A 17,132-nucleotide genomic window follows, 5' to 3' on the forward strand; every position below is an offset into this window, starting at 1 on the left:
ATTAACTCCGGATGATGCCATAAATTCAGGTCATAGTGTCTGGTTACTTTCAACCTTTAGATACAGACAAGAATAAGCAAGTAAATAAAGGCTCAAGCTGGCCTAAGTTACTGACTCAGCAAAGTTGCTTTCAACTTGTGAATCCTTGAACTGCTGGCCAGATACTTTATTTTGTATGTATTTTTTCATTAATATCAAAGGCAAGATTATTTCCAATTAGTGTGTTCTAGTTATTGTTGGTGCTTTTTTTATCAGGATTAAGTAGCTCAATATCAATTAAATTTTTGTTTAGTGTAGTGTTCCTTTGCATTGCCCTCTCAAATTGATCAAAGCAACATACTGGATGATCACCTTATAAAATGCAGTTAGGGGTGCAACATTTTATATTGGTGATCCTGCCAGGATTCAAAACATCTTTTTCAGGATGGTCAACTTTTAAGATGAACTAAGTTACTAATATAAAATGTAAGTGATTTGAGATTACTTAACAGTTGATTTCCTAATACAGGTATGAGTGTTACAACCACTCTGCTCATGCTTTCTATCTGCTACACTATATAAGGGAACAGCTGGAAAGATCATGGATCTTAGTTAGTTATTTGAGCCAGGAAAACCTTTTGGTTATTCAGGTGAGGATCTTAAGGTAAGGATCCTCCACCAATACTGGCCACCGAAGGTACCCATCTTCTGACTGGTCCATACTCTTAAAGCAGATAGAATGTAAGTGTTAGAATGTGCTGTAAGCAATTTTACACTGGATGTTAATGTGCTGAGAGGTGCAACTGGAGGGATGTCTGATCATTATCTTGTGGAGGCGAATGTGAAGATTTGTAGGGGTTTTCAGAAAAGAAGAGAGAATGTTGGGGTAAAGAGAGTGGTGAGAGTTGGTGAGCTTGGGAAGGAGACTTGTGTGAGGAAGTACCAGGATAGACTGAGTTCAGAATGGAAAAAGGTGAAAACAAAGGAGGTAAGGGGAGTGGGGGAGAAATGGGATGTATTTAGGGAAGCAGTGATGGCTTGCGCAAAAGATGCTTGTGGTATGAGAAGCATGGGAGGTGGGTTGATTAGAAAGGGTAGAGAGTAAAAGGATGAAGAAGTAAGATTATTAGTGAAAGAGAAGAGAGAGGCATTTGGACGATTTTTGCAGGGAAATAATGCAAATGAGAGGGATATGTATAAAAGAAAGAGGCAGGAGGTCAAGAGAAAGGTGCAAGAGGTGAAAAAGAGGGCAAATGAGAGCTGGGGTGAGAGAGTATCACTAGATTTTAGGGAGAATAAAAAGATGTTTTGGAAGGAGGTAAATAGAGTGCATAAGACAAGGGAGCAAATGGGAACTTCAGTGAAGGGGGCTAATGGGGAGGTGATAACAAGTAGTGGTGATGTGAGAAGGAGATGGAGTGAGTATTTTGAAGGTTTGTTGAATGTGTTTGATGATAGAGTGGCAGATATAGGGTGTTTTGGTCGAGGTGGTGTGCAAAGTGAGAGGGTCAGGGAGAATGATTTGGTAAACACAGAAGAGGTAGTAAAAGCTTTGTGGAAGATGAAAGCTGGCAAGGCAGCAGGTTTGGATGGTAGTGCAGTGGAATTTATTAAAAAAGGGGATGACTGTACTGTTGACTGGCTGGTAAGGTTATTTAATGTATGTATGACTCATGGTGAGGTGCCTGAGGATTGGCGGAATGCTTGCATAGTGCCATTGTACAAAGGCAAAGGGGACAAAGGTGAGTGCTCAAATTACAGAGGTATAAGTTTGTTGAGTATTCCTGGGAAATTATAAGGGAGGGTATTGATTGAGAGGGTGAAGGGATGTACAGAGCATCAGATTGGGGAAGAGCAGTGTGGTTTCAGAAGTGGTAGAGGATGTGTGGATCAGGTGTTTGCTTTGAAGAATGTATGTGAGAAATACTTGGAAAAGCAAATGGATTTGTATGTAGCATTTATGGATCTAGAGAAGGCATTTAATAGAGTTGATAGAGATGCTCTGTAGAAGGTATTAAGAATATATGGTGTGGGATGCAAGTTGTAAAAAGCAGTGAAAAGTTTTTATCAAGGATGTAAGGCATGTGTACGAGTAGGAAGGGAGGAAAGTGATTGGTTCCCAGTGAATGTTGGTTTGTGGCAGGGGTGTGTGAAGTCTCCAGGGTTGTTTAATTTGTTTATGGTTGGGGTTGTTAGGGAGGTGAATGGAAGAGTTTTGGAAAGAGTTGCAGTCTGTTGTGGATGAGAGAGCTTGGGAAGTGAATCAGTTGTTGTTCGCTGATGATACAGTGCTGGTGGCTGATTCAGGTGAGAAACTACAGAAGCTGGTGACTGAGTTTGGTAAAGTGTGTGAAAGAAGAAAGTTAAGAGTAAATGTGAATAAGAGCAAGGTTATTAGGTACAGTAGGGTTGAGGGACAAGTCAGTTGGGAGGTAAGTTTGAATGGAGAAAAACTGGAAGAAATGAAGTGTTTTAAATATCTGGGAGTGGATTTGGCAGCAGATGGAACCATGAAAGCGGAAGTGAATCAGAGGGTGGGGGAGGGGGCAAAAGTTCTGGGAGAGTTGAAAAATGTGTGGAAGTCGAGAACGTTATCTTGGAAAGCAAAAATGGGTATGTCTGAAGTGGTTCTAACAATGTTATATGGTTGCGAGGCGTGGGCTATAGATAGAATTGTGTGTAGGAGGGTGGATGTGCTGGAAATGAGATGTTTGAGGATAATATGTAATGTGAGGAGGTTTGATCGAGTAAGTAATGAAAGGGTAAGAGAGATGTGTGGTAATAAAAAGAGTGTGGTTGAGAGAGCAGAAGAGGGTGTTTTGAAATGGTTTGGTCACATGGAGAGAATGAGTGAGGAAAGATTGACAAAGAGGATATATGTGTCAGGGGTGGAGGGAATGAGGAGAAGTGGGAGACCAAATTGGAGGTGGAAAGATGAAGTGAAAAAGATTTTGAGTGATCAGGGCCTGAACATGCAGAGGGTGAAAGGCGTGCAAGGAATAGAGTGAATTGGAACGATGTGGTATAACGGGGTTGACGTGCTGTCAATGATTGAACCAGGGCATGTGAAGCGTATGGGGTAAACCATGGAAAGTTTTGTGGGGCCTGGATGTGGAAAGAGAGCTGTGGTTTCGGTGCATTATACATGACAGCTAGAGACTGAGTGTGAACGAATGTGTCCTTTGTTGTCTTTTCCTAGCGCTACCCCGTACACATGAGGGGGAAAGGGGGTTGTCATTTCATGTGTGGCGGGGTAGCGACAGGAATGAATAAGGGCAGACAATATGAATTATGTACATGTGCATATATACGTATATGTCTGTGTGTGTGTATATATGTATACGTTGAGATGTATAGGTATGTATATGTGTGTGTGTGGACGTGTATGTATATACATGTGTATGTTGGTGGGTTGGGCAATTCTTCCTTGCACTACCTCGCTAATACGGGAGACAGCGACAAAGTATAATAAATAAATAATAATTATAATGATAATAATGATGATAATAATAATAATAATAATAATAATAATAATAATAATAATAATAATAATAATAATAAAATAATAAATATATCCAGTGAAGATAGGAAACATAAGAAATATGTGGTTTCGATTTTTTTGGTGAGAATACTTGTGGAAAAGTATCCAGTAAAAGGTAAAAACCTGTTTGTCATTTTCATGGATCTGGAGAAAACGTAAGAGAGAGTTGAGTGGAATACTTTATTAAATGTGTTAAGGATATATGGCATAGGGGGAGAACTGTTGGATGGTGTGAAAGCCTTCTACAGAAGAGCAAATGCATGTGAAAGAGTGGATGGAGAGTTGAGCAAAAGTTTTGGTATACATGAGGGTGTGAGACAGGGTTTTCTGATGTCACTGTGGCCTTTTAACATATATATGGATGAGTGTTGTTTGCTGAGAGAGAAGAGGAGTTGCAGAAGGTTGCAAGTGTGTTTTATGTGTTTAAGCATAGGTGACAGAAAGTAAACACAAGAAAAATTAAAGCAATGGTGTTTTCAGAGAGAGAGAGAGAGAGAGAGAGTGTTCCTGTTTTTTGGAGCAATATTAGGCAAGTTTGGTGATATGTAAAGAGAGATAAGGGAGAGAGCAGTAAAGGGTAGAAGAGTCACTGGGTCCCTTAAGAGAATAATGAAGGGTAGCAGTGAAAGTATGGAAGTGAAGAAAGGATTATAGGACAGCATAGTCCTCCCAACCTTGACCTATGCAGCCAAAACATGGACAAAAATGAGTCACATAGGTCAAAAATTCATGCTGTGGAATTGAGTTATCTTAGAGTATGGCATTACTAAATGGAATGAAAAAAAAAGTGTATGAGAGATTTAGTATGGCTGGGAATGCAAAGGGAATGAATTGCAGAGTGGTAGAGAGGGCAAAACATAACACTTTGAGATGGTTTGGGCTTATGAAAAGAATGAAAAGTTAGGAGTTTACAAGAAGAGTGCATGACAGTACGATTAAAGGGGTTGGTGTAAGAGGAACACTGCTTGTGACATGGGGAAACAGAATGAATGAAAGAGTACTGGAGGGAAATAAATGATGGAAAATTCCATGGAATGGGGTGTGCATAGGAAGCATGTAAGGACAGATATAAATGGAGACTCTTGTTTTGGAGCAAATAGGTGTCAGAAATATAGATTGATAGATAATACACACTAGGTTAACCCTAGTTTATGAAGAACATAGCAAAGAGAATGCTTAAAAAACATGTATTGATATTTGATACAAAATACTGAAATCAATCAGCACTTAAATACATCTATCTATATAATTTGTCTGACTGGTAACTGTGAAGCTAACTACTTTCCATATGAAATGGCAGCTAAACTTACGTGTGCAAAAGATATCTTCCTTTGTGCAGAAAACCCTTGCCACAGATGTCACATAACCATTTAGCTTTCTTTTTGGCTCCTCGCTTTTTCCTGAAGAGAGTTGGTTCACTAAATGAAGCTTTTGGAGGCATGTTAATGGATTCTCCCACAGTTGTGATCTATAAGCCAAACAGATATCATATGTTAATGGATTCTCTCACAGTTGTGATCTATAAGCCAAACAGATATCATATCATGTTAATGGATTCTCCCACAGTTGTGATCTATAAGCCAAAAAGATATCACATAAAGTTGAAGAGAAATGTGGTATCTCTATGCAGAATATCATGTGTGATATATTCACATACACACACACACACACACACACAGCAAAAGAAAGCCTTAGTATGATTAATATCTAAGAAGAAATAAGCTTCAGGATTCTGTGTGTGAGGACCTGGCAGTTGACATCATCCCAAACCTGTTGCCTGGGTCCCATATCAAGGACATAGTGTGGGAGACAAACTGTCTGCTGGTAAATATCATAAAAGATTTCAAGTGTATGGATAAGGAAATATTTAGTGAGCAATTCATTTCCTACATAAGGCCAAAACTAAAATACACATCTAAAGAAGCCAAAAAAGCTGATAGATATGGTCCAGAGAAGGGTAACAAAGAGGGTATCATTATGAAGAGAACTAAGTTACAGTGAAAGGCTTGAGGCTTTAAAGACAGAGGAGTGACCTGATCACAACATCTAAATTCTTACAAGAGACTGATGATGTGGACAGAGAACAGTTCTTCAAAAGATGTAGGGATAGAGCAACCAGAGAACATAACATGAAATTAAGTAAAAAAACTTGTTGATAAGGATGTAAAGAAATGTTTTTACACTGTGAGAGTGGTAGATAAATGTAACAGAATGGTTGAGGACATGGTTAATGCAGAAAGCATAAATGAATTTAAGAGTTTGTAAGATAGCAGAGAATGTTCAAGAGATGTGGCCCCATGAGAGTAAAACTGCTTCCCTGTACATTCTACCTATCTATCTATCTATCTACATCTCTGATGCCCTTTCCCTCTGCAAAATCACATCAAAGGGTGGATATGGCAAAAGTCTCCTCTTATCCCTGTCCTTACATGTCTCCCTTCCTTACACCATTCCATGCATTCTTCCACCCTTTTCTTCCTCCAGTATTCCTCCATCCTATTTTCCCAAGTCACAGGTGGTCTTCCTCTCACACCAATCCCTTTAATTGTACTATCATACATTCTCCTTGTAAACTCCCAGTCTTGCATTCTTTCCAGATCCCCAAACTAACTCAAAGTATTATGTTTCACTTATTCTATCACTCCACAATTCATTCCCTTTGTATTCCTTGCCATACCACATCTCCCATACACCCCTTGATCTCTTTCTTCATTCCATCTAGTCACACCACATGCTCTTCTCATATAGCTCATTTCCACAGCCTGGACTCTTGACCTTTGTGGCTCATTCCATGTCCATGTTTCGACTGCATATCAAGGTTGGGAGGACTATGTTGTCCCTTAAACCTTACTTCACTTCCATACTTACACCTCCATCATTCATTATTCTATTAAGGTACTCAATGACTCTTCTACCCAGTACTGCTCTCTCCCTTATCTCTCCTTTCATAACATCAAACTTAACAAAGACAGCTCCTAAATACTTAAATTCTCTCACTTCCAGTCTTTCTCCTCCCATACCTAAAGCACAATTTAGTACATTCACTTCTTTCAATCTATATGGTTTTACAATCTATACTTTCACTCTTTTCCCTTTCAGACACCATTATTTTACTTTTACATGCATTTACCCTCAATCACCTATGCTTACACACATCATAAAACACACAACCTTCTGCAACCCCTCTTTATTCACAGCAAACAGCAAAGTATCATCCACAAACAGGCTTCCCACTAACCACCATAACTCACTGCCACACTCCATCTCTACACCCCTTTTCCCTAGTATTTTTTCATCTCCTATCTTTCCTTCCATATGTATATACATACACATATATATATTATTATTATTATTACATTATTTTGCTTTGTCGCTGTCTCCCGCATTTGCGAGGTAGCGCAAGGAAACAGACGAAAGAAATGGCCCAACCCACTCCCATACACATGTATATACATACACGTCAACACACGCAAATATACATACCTATACATTTCAATGTACACATATACATACACACACAGACACATACATATATACCCATGCACACAATTCACACTGTCTGCCTTTATTCATTCCCATCGCCACCCCACCACACATGGAATACCATACCCCTCCCCCTCATGTGCGCAAGGTAGCACTAGGAAAAGACATCAAAGGCCCCATTCGTTCACACTCAGTCTCTAGCTGTCATGCAATAATGCCCGAAACCACAGCTCCCTTTCCACATCCAGGCCCCACACAACTTTCCATGGTTTACCCCAGACGCTTCACATGCACTGATTCAATCCACTGACAGCACGTCAACCCCGGTATACCACATCGATCCAATTCACTCTATTCCTTGCATGCCTTTCACACTCCTGCATGTTCAGGCCCCAATCACTCAAAATCTTTTTCACTCCATCTTTCCACCTCCAATTTGGTCACCCACTTCTCCTCGTTCCTTCCACCTCCGACACATATATCCTCTTGGTCAATCTTTCCTCACTCATTCTCTCCATGTGCCCAAACCATTTCAAAACACCCTCTTCTGCTCTCTCAACCACGCTCTTTTTATTTCACACATCTCTCTTACCCTTACATTACTTACTCGATCAAACCACCTCACAACACACATTGTCCTCAAACATCTCATTTCCAGCACATCCACCCTCCTGCACACAACTCTATCCATAGCCCATGCCTCGCAACCATACAACATTGTTGGAACCACTATTCCTTCAAACATACCCATTTTTGCTTTCCGAGATAATGTTCTCGACTTCCACACATTCTTCAAGGCTCCCAGGATTTTCGCCCCCTCCCCCACCCTATGATTCACTTCTGCTTCCATGGTTCCATCCGCTGCCAGATCCACTCCCAGATATCTAAAACACTTTACTTCCTCCAGTTTTTCTCCATTCAAACTTACCTCCCAATTGACTTGACCCTCAACCCTACTGTACCTAATAACCTTGCTCTTATTCACATTTACTCTTAACTTTCTTCTTTCACACACTTTAGCAAACTCAGTCACCAGCTTCTGCAGTTTCTCACATGAATCAGCCACCAGCGCTGTATCATCAGCGAACAACAACTGACTCACTTCCCAAGCTCTCTCATCCACAACAGACTTCATACTTGCCTCTCTTTCCAAAACTCTTGCATTCACCTCCCTAACAACCCCATCCATAAACAAATTAAACAACCATGGAGACATCACACACCCCTGCCGCAAAACAACATTCACTGAGAACCAATCACTTTTCTCTCTTCCTACACGTGCACATGCCTTACATCCTCGATAAAAACTTTTCACTGCTTCTAACAACTTGCCTCCCACACCATATATTCTTAGTACCTTCTACAGAGCATCTCTATCAACTCTATCATATGCCTTCTCCAGGATCCATAAATGCTACATACAAATCCATTTGCTTTTCTAAGTATTTCTCACATACATTCTTCAAAGCAAACACCTGATCCACACATCCTCTACCACTTCTGAAACCACACTGCTTTTCCCCTATCTGATGCTCCGTACATGCCTTCACCCTCTCAATCAATACTCTCCCATATAATTTACCTGGAGTACTCAACAAACTTATACCTCTGTAATTTGAGCACTCACTCTTATCCCCTTTGCCTTTGTACAATCTGCACTATGCAAGCATTCCGCCAATCCTCAGGCACCTCACCATGAGTCATACATACATTAAATAACCTTACCAACCAGTCAACAATACAGTCACCCCCTTTTTTAATAAATTCCACTGCAATACCATCCAAACCTGCTGCCACGCCGGCTTTCATCTTCCGCAAAGCTTTTACCACCTCTTCGCTGTTTACCAAATCATTTTCCCTAACCCTCTCACTTTGCACACCACCTCGACCAAAACATCCTATAACTGCCACTCTATCATCAAACACATTCAACAAACCTTCAAAATACTCACTCCATCTCCTTCTCACATCAGCACTACTTGTTATCACCTCCCCATTTGCCCCCTTCACTGAAGTTCCCATCTGTTCTCTTGTCTTACGCACTTTATTTACCTCCTTCCAAAACATCTTTTTATTCTCCCTAAAATTTAATTATACTCTCTCACCCCAACTCTCATTTGCCCTCTTTTTCACCTCTTGCACCTTTCTCTTGACCTCCTGCCTCTTTCTTTTATACATCTCCCACTCATTTGCATTATTTCCCTGCAAAAATCGTCCAAATGCCTCACTCTTCTCTTTCACTAATAATCTTACTTCTTCATCCCACCACTCACTAACCCTTCTAATCAACCCACCTCCCACGCTTCTCATGCCACAAGCATCTTTTGCGCAATCCATCACTGCTTCCCTAAATACATCCCATTCCTCCCCCACTCCCCTTACCTCCTTTGTTCTCACCTTTTTCCATTCTGTACTGTCTCTCCTGGTACTTCCTCACACAAGTCTCCTTCCCAAGCTCACTCACTCTCACCACTCTCTTCACCCCAACATTCTCTCTTCTTTTTTGAAAACCTCTACAAATCTTCACCTTCGCCTCCACAAGATCCACAAGATGATGATCAGACATCCCTCCAGTTGCACCTCTCAGCACATTAACATCCAAAAGTCTCTCTTTCGCGCGCCTGTCAATTAACACGTAATCCAATAACGCTCTCTGGCCATCTCTCCTACTTACATATATACATATATATTTTTTTTTTTTGCTTTATCGCTGTCTCCCGCATTTGCGAGGTAGCGCAAGGAAACAGACGAAAGAAATGGCCCAACCCAACCCCATACACATGTATATACATGTCCACACACGCAAATATACATACCTACACAGCTTTCCATGGTTTACCCCAGATGCTTCACATGCCCTGATTCAATCCACTGACAGCACGTCAACCCCTGTATACCACATCGATCCAATTCACTCTATTCCTTGCCCTCCTTTCACCCTCCTGCATGTTCAGGCCCCGATCACACAAAATCTTTTTCACTCCATCTTTCCACCTCCAATTTGGTCTCCCACTTCTCCTCGTTCCCTCCACCTCCGACACATATATCCTCTTGGTCAATCTTTCCTCACTCATTCTCTCCATGTGCCCAAACCATTTCAAAACACCCTCTTCTGCTCTCTCAACCACGCTCTTTTTATTTCCACACATCTCTCTTACCCTTACATTACTTACTCGATCAAACCACCTCACACCACACATTGTCCTCAAACATCTCATTTCCAGCACATCCATCCTCCTGCGCACAACTCTATCCATAGCCCATGCCTCGCAACCATACAACATTGTTGGAACCACTATTCCTTCAAACATACCCATTTTTGCTTTCCGAGATAATGTTCTCGACTTCCACACATTCTTCAAGGCTCCCAGAATTTTCGCCCCCTCCCCTATCCTATGATCCACTTCCGCTTCCATGGTTCCATCCGCTGCCAGATCCACTCCCAGATATCTAAAACACTTTACTTCCTCCAGTTTTTCTCCATTCAAACTTACCTCCCAATTGACTTGACCCTCAACCCTACTGTACCTAATAACCTTGCTCTTATTCACATTTACTCTTAACTTTCTTCTTTCACACACTTTACCAAACTCAGTCACCAGCTTCTACAGTTTCTCACATGAATCAGCCACCAGCGCTGTATCATCAGCGAACAACAACTGACTCACTTCCCAAGCTCTCTCATCCCCAACAGACTTCATACTTGCCCCTCTTTCCAAAACTCTTGCATTCACCTCCCCAACAACCCCATCCATAAACAAATTAAACAACCATGGAGACCTCACACCCCCTGCCGCAAACCTACATTCACTGAGAACCAATCACTTTCCTCTCTTCCTACACGTGCACATGCCTTACATCCTCGATAAAAACTTTTCACTGCTTCTAACAACTTGCCTCCCACACCATATATTCTTAATACCTTCCACAGAGCATCTCTATCAACTCTATCATATGCCTTCTCCAGATCCATAAATGCTACATACAAATCCATTTGCTTTTCTAAGTATTTCTCACATACATTCTTCAAAGCAAAAACCTGATCCACACATCCTCTACCACTTCTGAAACCACACTGCTCTTCCCCAGTCTGATGCTCTGTACATGCCTTCACCCTCTCAATCAATACCCTCCCATTTAATTTACCAGGAATACTCAACAAATTTATACCTCTGTAATTTGAGCACTCACTCTTATCCCCTTTGCCTTATATACTTATATATATCTCTCTTTTTAAACCAGGTATTCCCAATCACCAGTCCTTTTTCAAAACATGAATCTACAAGCTCTTCACCATTTCCATTTACAACAGTAAACACCCCATGTATACCAATTATTCCCTCAACTGCCACATTAATCACCGATGCATTCAAATCACCCATCACGATAACCCGGTCTCGTGCATCAAAACCACTAACACACTCATTCAGCTGCTCCCAAAACACTGGCCCCTCCTGATCTTTCTTCTCATGCCCAGGTGCATATGCACCAATAATCACCCATCTCTCTCCATCCACTTTCAGTTTTACCCATATCAATCTAGAGTTTACTTTCTTACACTCGATCACATACTCCCACCACTCCTGTTTCATGAGTAGTGCTATTCCTTCCCTTGCTCTTGTCCTCTCACTAACCCCTGACTTTACTCCCAAGACATTCCCAAACCACTCTTCCCCTTCACCCTTGAGCTTCATTTCACTCAGAGCCAAAACATCCAGGTTCCTTTCCTCAAACATACTACCTATCTCTCCTTTTTTCTCATCTTGGTTACATCCACACACATTTAGACACCACAATCTGAGCCTTGCAGGAGGATGAGCACTCCCCGTGTGACTCCTTCTTCTGTTTCCCCTTATAGAAAGTTAAAATACAAGGAGGGGAGGGTTTCTATCCCCCCGCTCCCAAACCCCTTTAGTCGCCTTCTACAACACGTGAAGAATGCGTGGGAGGTATTCTTTCTCCCCTATCCCCAGGGATAATATATATATATATTATTATTTTTTTTTTTATTTTTTTTATTATACTTTGTCGCTGTCTCCCGCGTTTGCGAGGTAGCGCAAGGAAACAGACGAAAGAAATGGCCCAACCCCCCCCCACACACATGCATATACATATATATGTACATATGTACATATATATATATATATATATATATATATATATATATATATATATATATATATATATATATATATATATATATATATTTTTTTTTTTTTAAACTATTCGCCATTTCCCGCGCTAGCGAGGTAGCATCAAGAACAGAGGACTGGGCCTCTGAGGGAAATACCCCCACCTGGCCCAATTCTCTGCTCCTTCTTTTGGAAAATTAAAAAAAAAAAAAAAAAAAAAAAAAAAAAAAAAACGAGAGGGGAGGATTTCCAGCCCCCCGCTCCCTCCCCTTTTAGTCGCCTTCTACGACACGCAGGGAATACGTGGGAAGTATTCTTAATCCCCTATCCCTATATATATATATACATATATATATATATATATATATATATATATATATATATATATATATATATATATATATATATATATACATATTTATTTATTTATTTATTCATTTTGCTTTGTTGCTGTCTCCCGCGTTAGCGAGGTAGCGCAAGGAAACAGACGAAAGAATGGCCCAACCCGCCCACATACACATGTATATACATACACATCCACACACGCAAATATACATACCTATACATCTCAATGTACATATACATATACACACACAGACATATACATATATACACATGTACATAATTCATACTGTCTGACTTTTATTTGTTCCCATCGCCACCTCGCCACACATGGAATAACAACCCCCTACCCCCTCATGTGTGTGAGGTAGCGCTAGGAAAAGACACCAAAGGCCCCATTCGTTCACACTCAGTCTCTAGCTGTCATGTAATAATGCACCGAAACCACAACTACCTTTCCACATCCAGGCCCCACACACTTTCCATTGTTTACCCCAGACGCTTCACATGCCCTGGTTCAATCCACTGACAGCTCGTCGACCCCGGTATACCACATCGTTCCAATTCACTCTATTCCTTGCACACTTTTCACCCTCCTGCATGTTCAGGCCCCGATCACTCAAAATCTTTTTCACTCCATCTTTCCACCTCCAATTTGGTCTCCCACTTCTCCTCGTTCCCTCCACCTCTGACACACACACACACACACACACACACACACACACATATATATATATATATATATATATATATATATATATATATATATATATATATATATATTTTTTTTTTTTATTATACTTTGTCGCTGTCTCCCGCGTTTGCGAGGTAGCGCAAGGAAACAGACGAAAGAAATGGCCCAACCCCCCCCATACACATGTATATACATACGTCCACACACGCAAATATACATACCTACACAGCTTTCCATGGTTTACCCCAGACGCTTCACATGCCTTGATTCAATCCACTGACAGCACGTCAACCCCGGTATACCACATCGCTCCAATTCACTCTATTCCTTGCCCTCCTTTCACCCTCCTGCATGCTCAGGCCCCGATCACACAAAATCTTTTTCACTCCATCTTTCCACCTCCAATTTGGTCTCCCTCTTCTCCTTGTTCCCTCCACCTCCGACACATATATCCTCTTGGTCAATCTTTCCTCACTCATCCTCTCCATGTGCCCAAACCACTTCAAAACACCCTCTTCTGCTCTCTCAACCACGCTCTATATATATATATATATATATATATATATATATATATATATATATATATTTTTTTTTTGCTTTGTCGCTGTCTCCTGCGTTTGCGAGGTAGCGCAAGGAAACAGACGAAAGAAATGGCCCAACCCACCCCCATACACATATATATACATACGTCCACACACGCAAATATACATACCTCCACAGCTTTCCATGGTTTACCCCAGACGCTTCACATGCCTTGATTCAATCCACTGACAGCACGTCAACCCCGGTATACCACATCCCTCCAATTCAATCTATTCCTTGCCCTCCTTTCACCCTCCTGCATGTTCAGGCCCCGATCACACAAAATCTTTTTCACTCCATCTTTCCACCTCCAATTTGGTCTCCCTCTTCTCCTCGTTCCCTCCACCTCCGACACATATATCCTCTTAGTCAATCTTTCCTCACTCATTCTCTCCATGTGCCCAAACCATTTCAAAACACCCTCTTCTGCTCTCTCAACCACGCTCTTTTTATTTCCACACATCTCTCTTACCCTTACGTTACTTACTCGATCAAACCACCTCACACCACACATTGTCCTCAAACATCTCATTTCCAGCACATCCATCCTCCTGCGCACAACTCTATCCATAGCCCACGCCTTGCAACCATACAACATTGTTGGAACCACTATTCCTTCAAACATACCCACTTTTGCTTTCCGAGATAATGTTCTCGACTTCCACACATTCTTCAAGGCTCCCAGAATTTTTGCCCCCTCCCCCACCCTATGATCCACTTTCGCTTCCATGGTTCCATCCGCTGCCAGATCCACTCCCAGATATCTAAAACACTTCACTTCCTCCAGTTTTTCTCCATTCAGACTCACCTCCCAATTGACTTGACCCTCAACCCTACTGTACCTAATAACCTTGCTCTTATTCACATTTACTCTTAACTTTCTTCTTCCACACACTTTACCAAACTCAGTCATCAGCTTCTGCAGTTTCTCACATGAATCAGCCACCAGCGCTGTATCATCAGCGAACAACAACTGACTCACTTCCCAAGCTCTCTCATCCCCAACAGACTTCATACTTGCCCCTCTTTCCAAAACTCTTGCATTCACCTCCCCAACAACCCCATCCATAAACAAATTAAACAACCATGGAGACATCACACACCCCTGCCACAAACCTACATTCACTGAGAACCAGTCACTTTCCTCTCTTCCTACACGTACACATGCCTTACATCCTCGATAAAAACTTTTCACTGCTTCTAACAACTTGCTTCCCACACCATATATTCTTAATACCTTCCACAGAGCATCTCTATCAACTCTATCATATGCCTTCTCCAGATCCATAAATGCTACATACAAATCCATTTGCTTTTCTAAGTATTTCTCACATACATTCTTCAAAGCAAACACCTGATCCACACATCCTCTACCACTTCTGAAACCACACTGCTCTTCCCCAATCTGATGCTCTGTACATGCCTTCACCCTCTCAATCAATACCCTCCCATATAATTTACCAGGAATACTCAACAAACTTATACCTCTGTAATTTGAGCACTCACTCTTATCCCCTTTGCCTTTGTACAATGGCACTATGCACGCATTCCGCCAATCCTCAGGCACCTCACCATGAGTCATACATACATTAAATAACCTTACCAACCAGTCAACAATACAGTCACCCCCTTTTTTAATAAACTCCACTGCAATACCATCCAAACCTGCTGCCTTGCCGGCTTTCATCTTCCGCAAAGCTTTTACTACCTCTTCTCTGTTTACCAAATCATTTTCCCTAACCCTCTCACTTTGCACACCACCTCGACCAAAACACCCTATATCTGCCACTCTATCATCAAACACATTCAACAAACCTTCAAAATACTCACTCCATCTCCTTCTCACATCACCACTACTTGTTATCACCTCCCCATTTGCACCCTTCACTGAAGTTCCCATTTGCTCCCTTGTCTTATGCACTTTATTTACCTCTTTCCAGAACATCTTTTTATTCTCCCTAAAATTTAATGATACTCTCTCACCCCAACTCTCATTTGCCCTTTTTTTCACCTCTTGCACCTTTCTCTTGACCTCCTGTCTCTTTCTTTTATACATCTCCCACTCAATTGCATTTTTTCCCTGCAAAAATCGTCCAAATGCCTCTCTCTTCTCTTTCACTAATACTCTTACTTCTTCATCCCACCACTCACCACCCTTTCTAATCAACCCACCTCCCACTCTTCTCATGCCACAAGCATCTTTTGCGCAATCCATCACTGATTCCCTAAATACATCCCATCCCTCCCCCACTCCCCTTACTTCCATTGTTCTCACCTTTTTCCATTCTGTACTCAGTCTCTCCTGGTACTTCCTCACACAAGTCTCCTTCCCAAGCTCACTTACTCTCACCACCCTCTTCACCCCAACATTCACTATTCTTTTCTGAAAACCCATACAAATCTTCACCTTAGCCTCCACAAGATAATGATCAGACATCCCTCCAGTTGCACCTCTCAGCACATTAACATCCAAAAGTCTCTCTTTCGTGCGCCTGTCAATTAACACGTAATCCAATAACGCTCTCTGGCCATCTCTCCTACTTACATAAGTATACTTATGTATATCTCGCTTTTTAAACCAGGTATTCCCAATCATCAGTCCCTTTTCAGCACATAAATCTACAAGCTCTTCACCATTTCCATTTACAACACTGAACACCCCATGTATACCAATTATTCCCTCAACTGCCACATTACTCACCTTTGCATTCAAATCACCCATCACTATAACCCGGTCTCGTGCATCAAAACCACTAAGACACTCATTCAGCTGCTCCCAAAACACTTGTCTCTCATGATCTTACTTCTCATGCCCAGGTGCATATGCACCAATAATCACCCATCTCTCTCCATCAACTTTCAGTTTATATATATATAAATATATTCTATTATGTTTTTTATTTTGCTTTGTCACTGTCTCCCGCGTTAGTGAGGTAGCACAAGGAAACAGACAAAAGAATGACCCAACCCACCCACATACACATGTATATATACACCTGATCCACAAACCCTCTTCTACCTCTGGAATCACACTGCTCCTCTCAATCTGATGCTATGTATATGCCTTCTCCCCCACAATCACTATTCTCCAATACAACTTACCAGGTACACTCAACAACCTTATAGCTCTGCAGTTTGAACACTCACCTTTATCCCCCTTGCCTTTATACAATGGCACTATACATGCACTTCACCATCCAAAGGTACCTCACTATGATCCATTCATACATTGAAAATCCTAACTAACCAATCAACAACATAGTCACCCCCTTTCTTAATAAATTCAGCTGAAATACCATCCACTCCAGCTGCCATGCCACATTTCATCTTATGTAAGGCTTTCACCACCTCTCTCTTCACCAAACCATTCTCCATGACT

The 17,132-nt window shown here is 41.3% G+C and overlaps 1 protein-coding gene across 1 annotated transcript in view; it reads right to left on the minus strand.

Moving 5' to 3' along the window:
* Positions 1–17,132, minus strand: part of LOC139750064 (uncharacterized) — a 278,496-nt gene that overhangs the window by 171,001 nt on the left and 90,363 nt on the right. Inside the window, exon 8 of the mRNA XM_071664399.1 lies at positions 4,831–4,988. Within this exon, the coding sequence (XP_071520500.1) occupies positions 4,831–4,988 (158 nt within the window). The remainder of the gene's footprint in view (positions 1–4,830; positions 4,989–17,132) is intronic.

Source organism: Panulirus ornatus, chromosome 9 (assembly GCF_036320965.1).
Source record: "Panulirus ornatus isolate Po-2019 chromosome 9, ASM3632096v1, whole genome shotgun sequence".
NCBI lineage: Eukaryota > Metazoa > Arthropoda > Malacostraca > Decapoda > Palinuridae > Panulirus > Panulirus ornatus.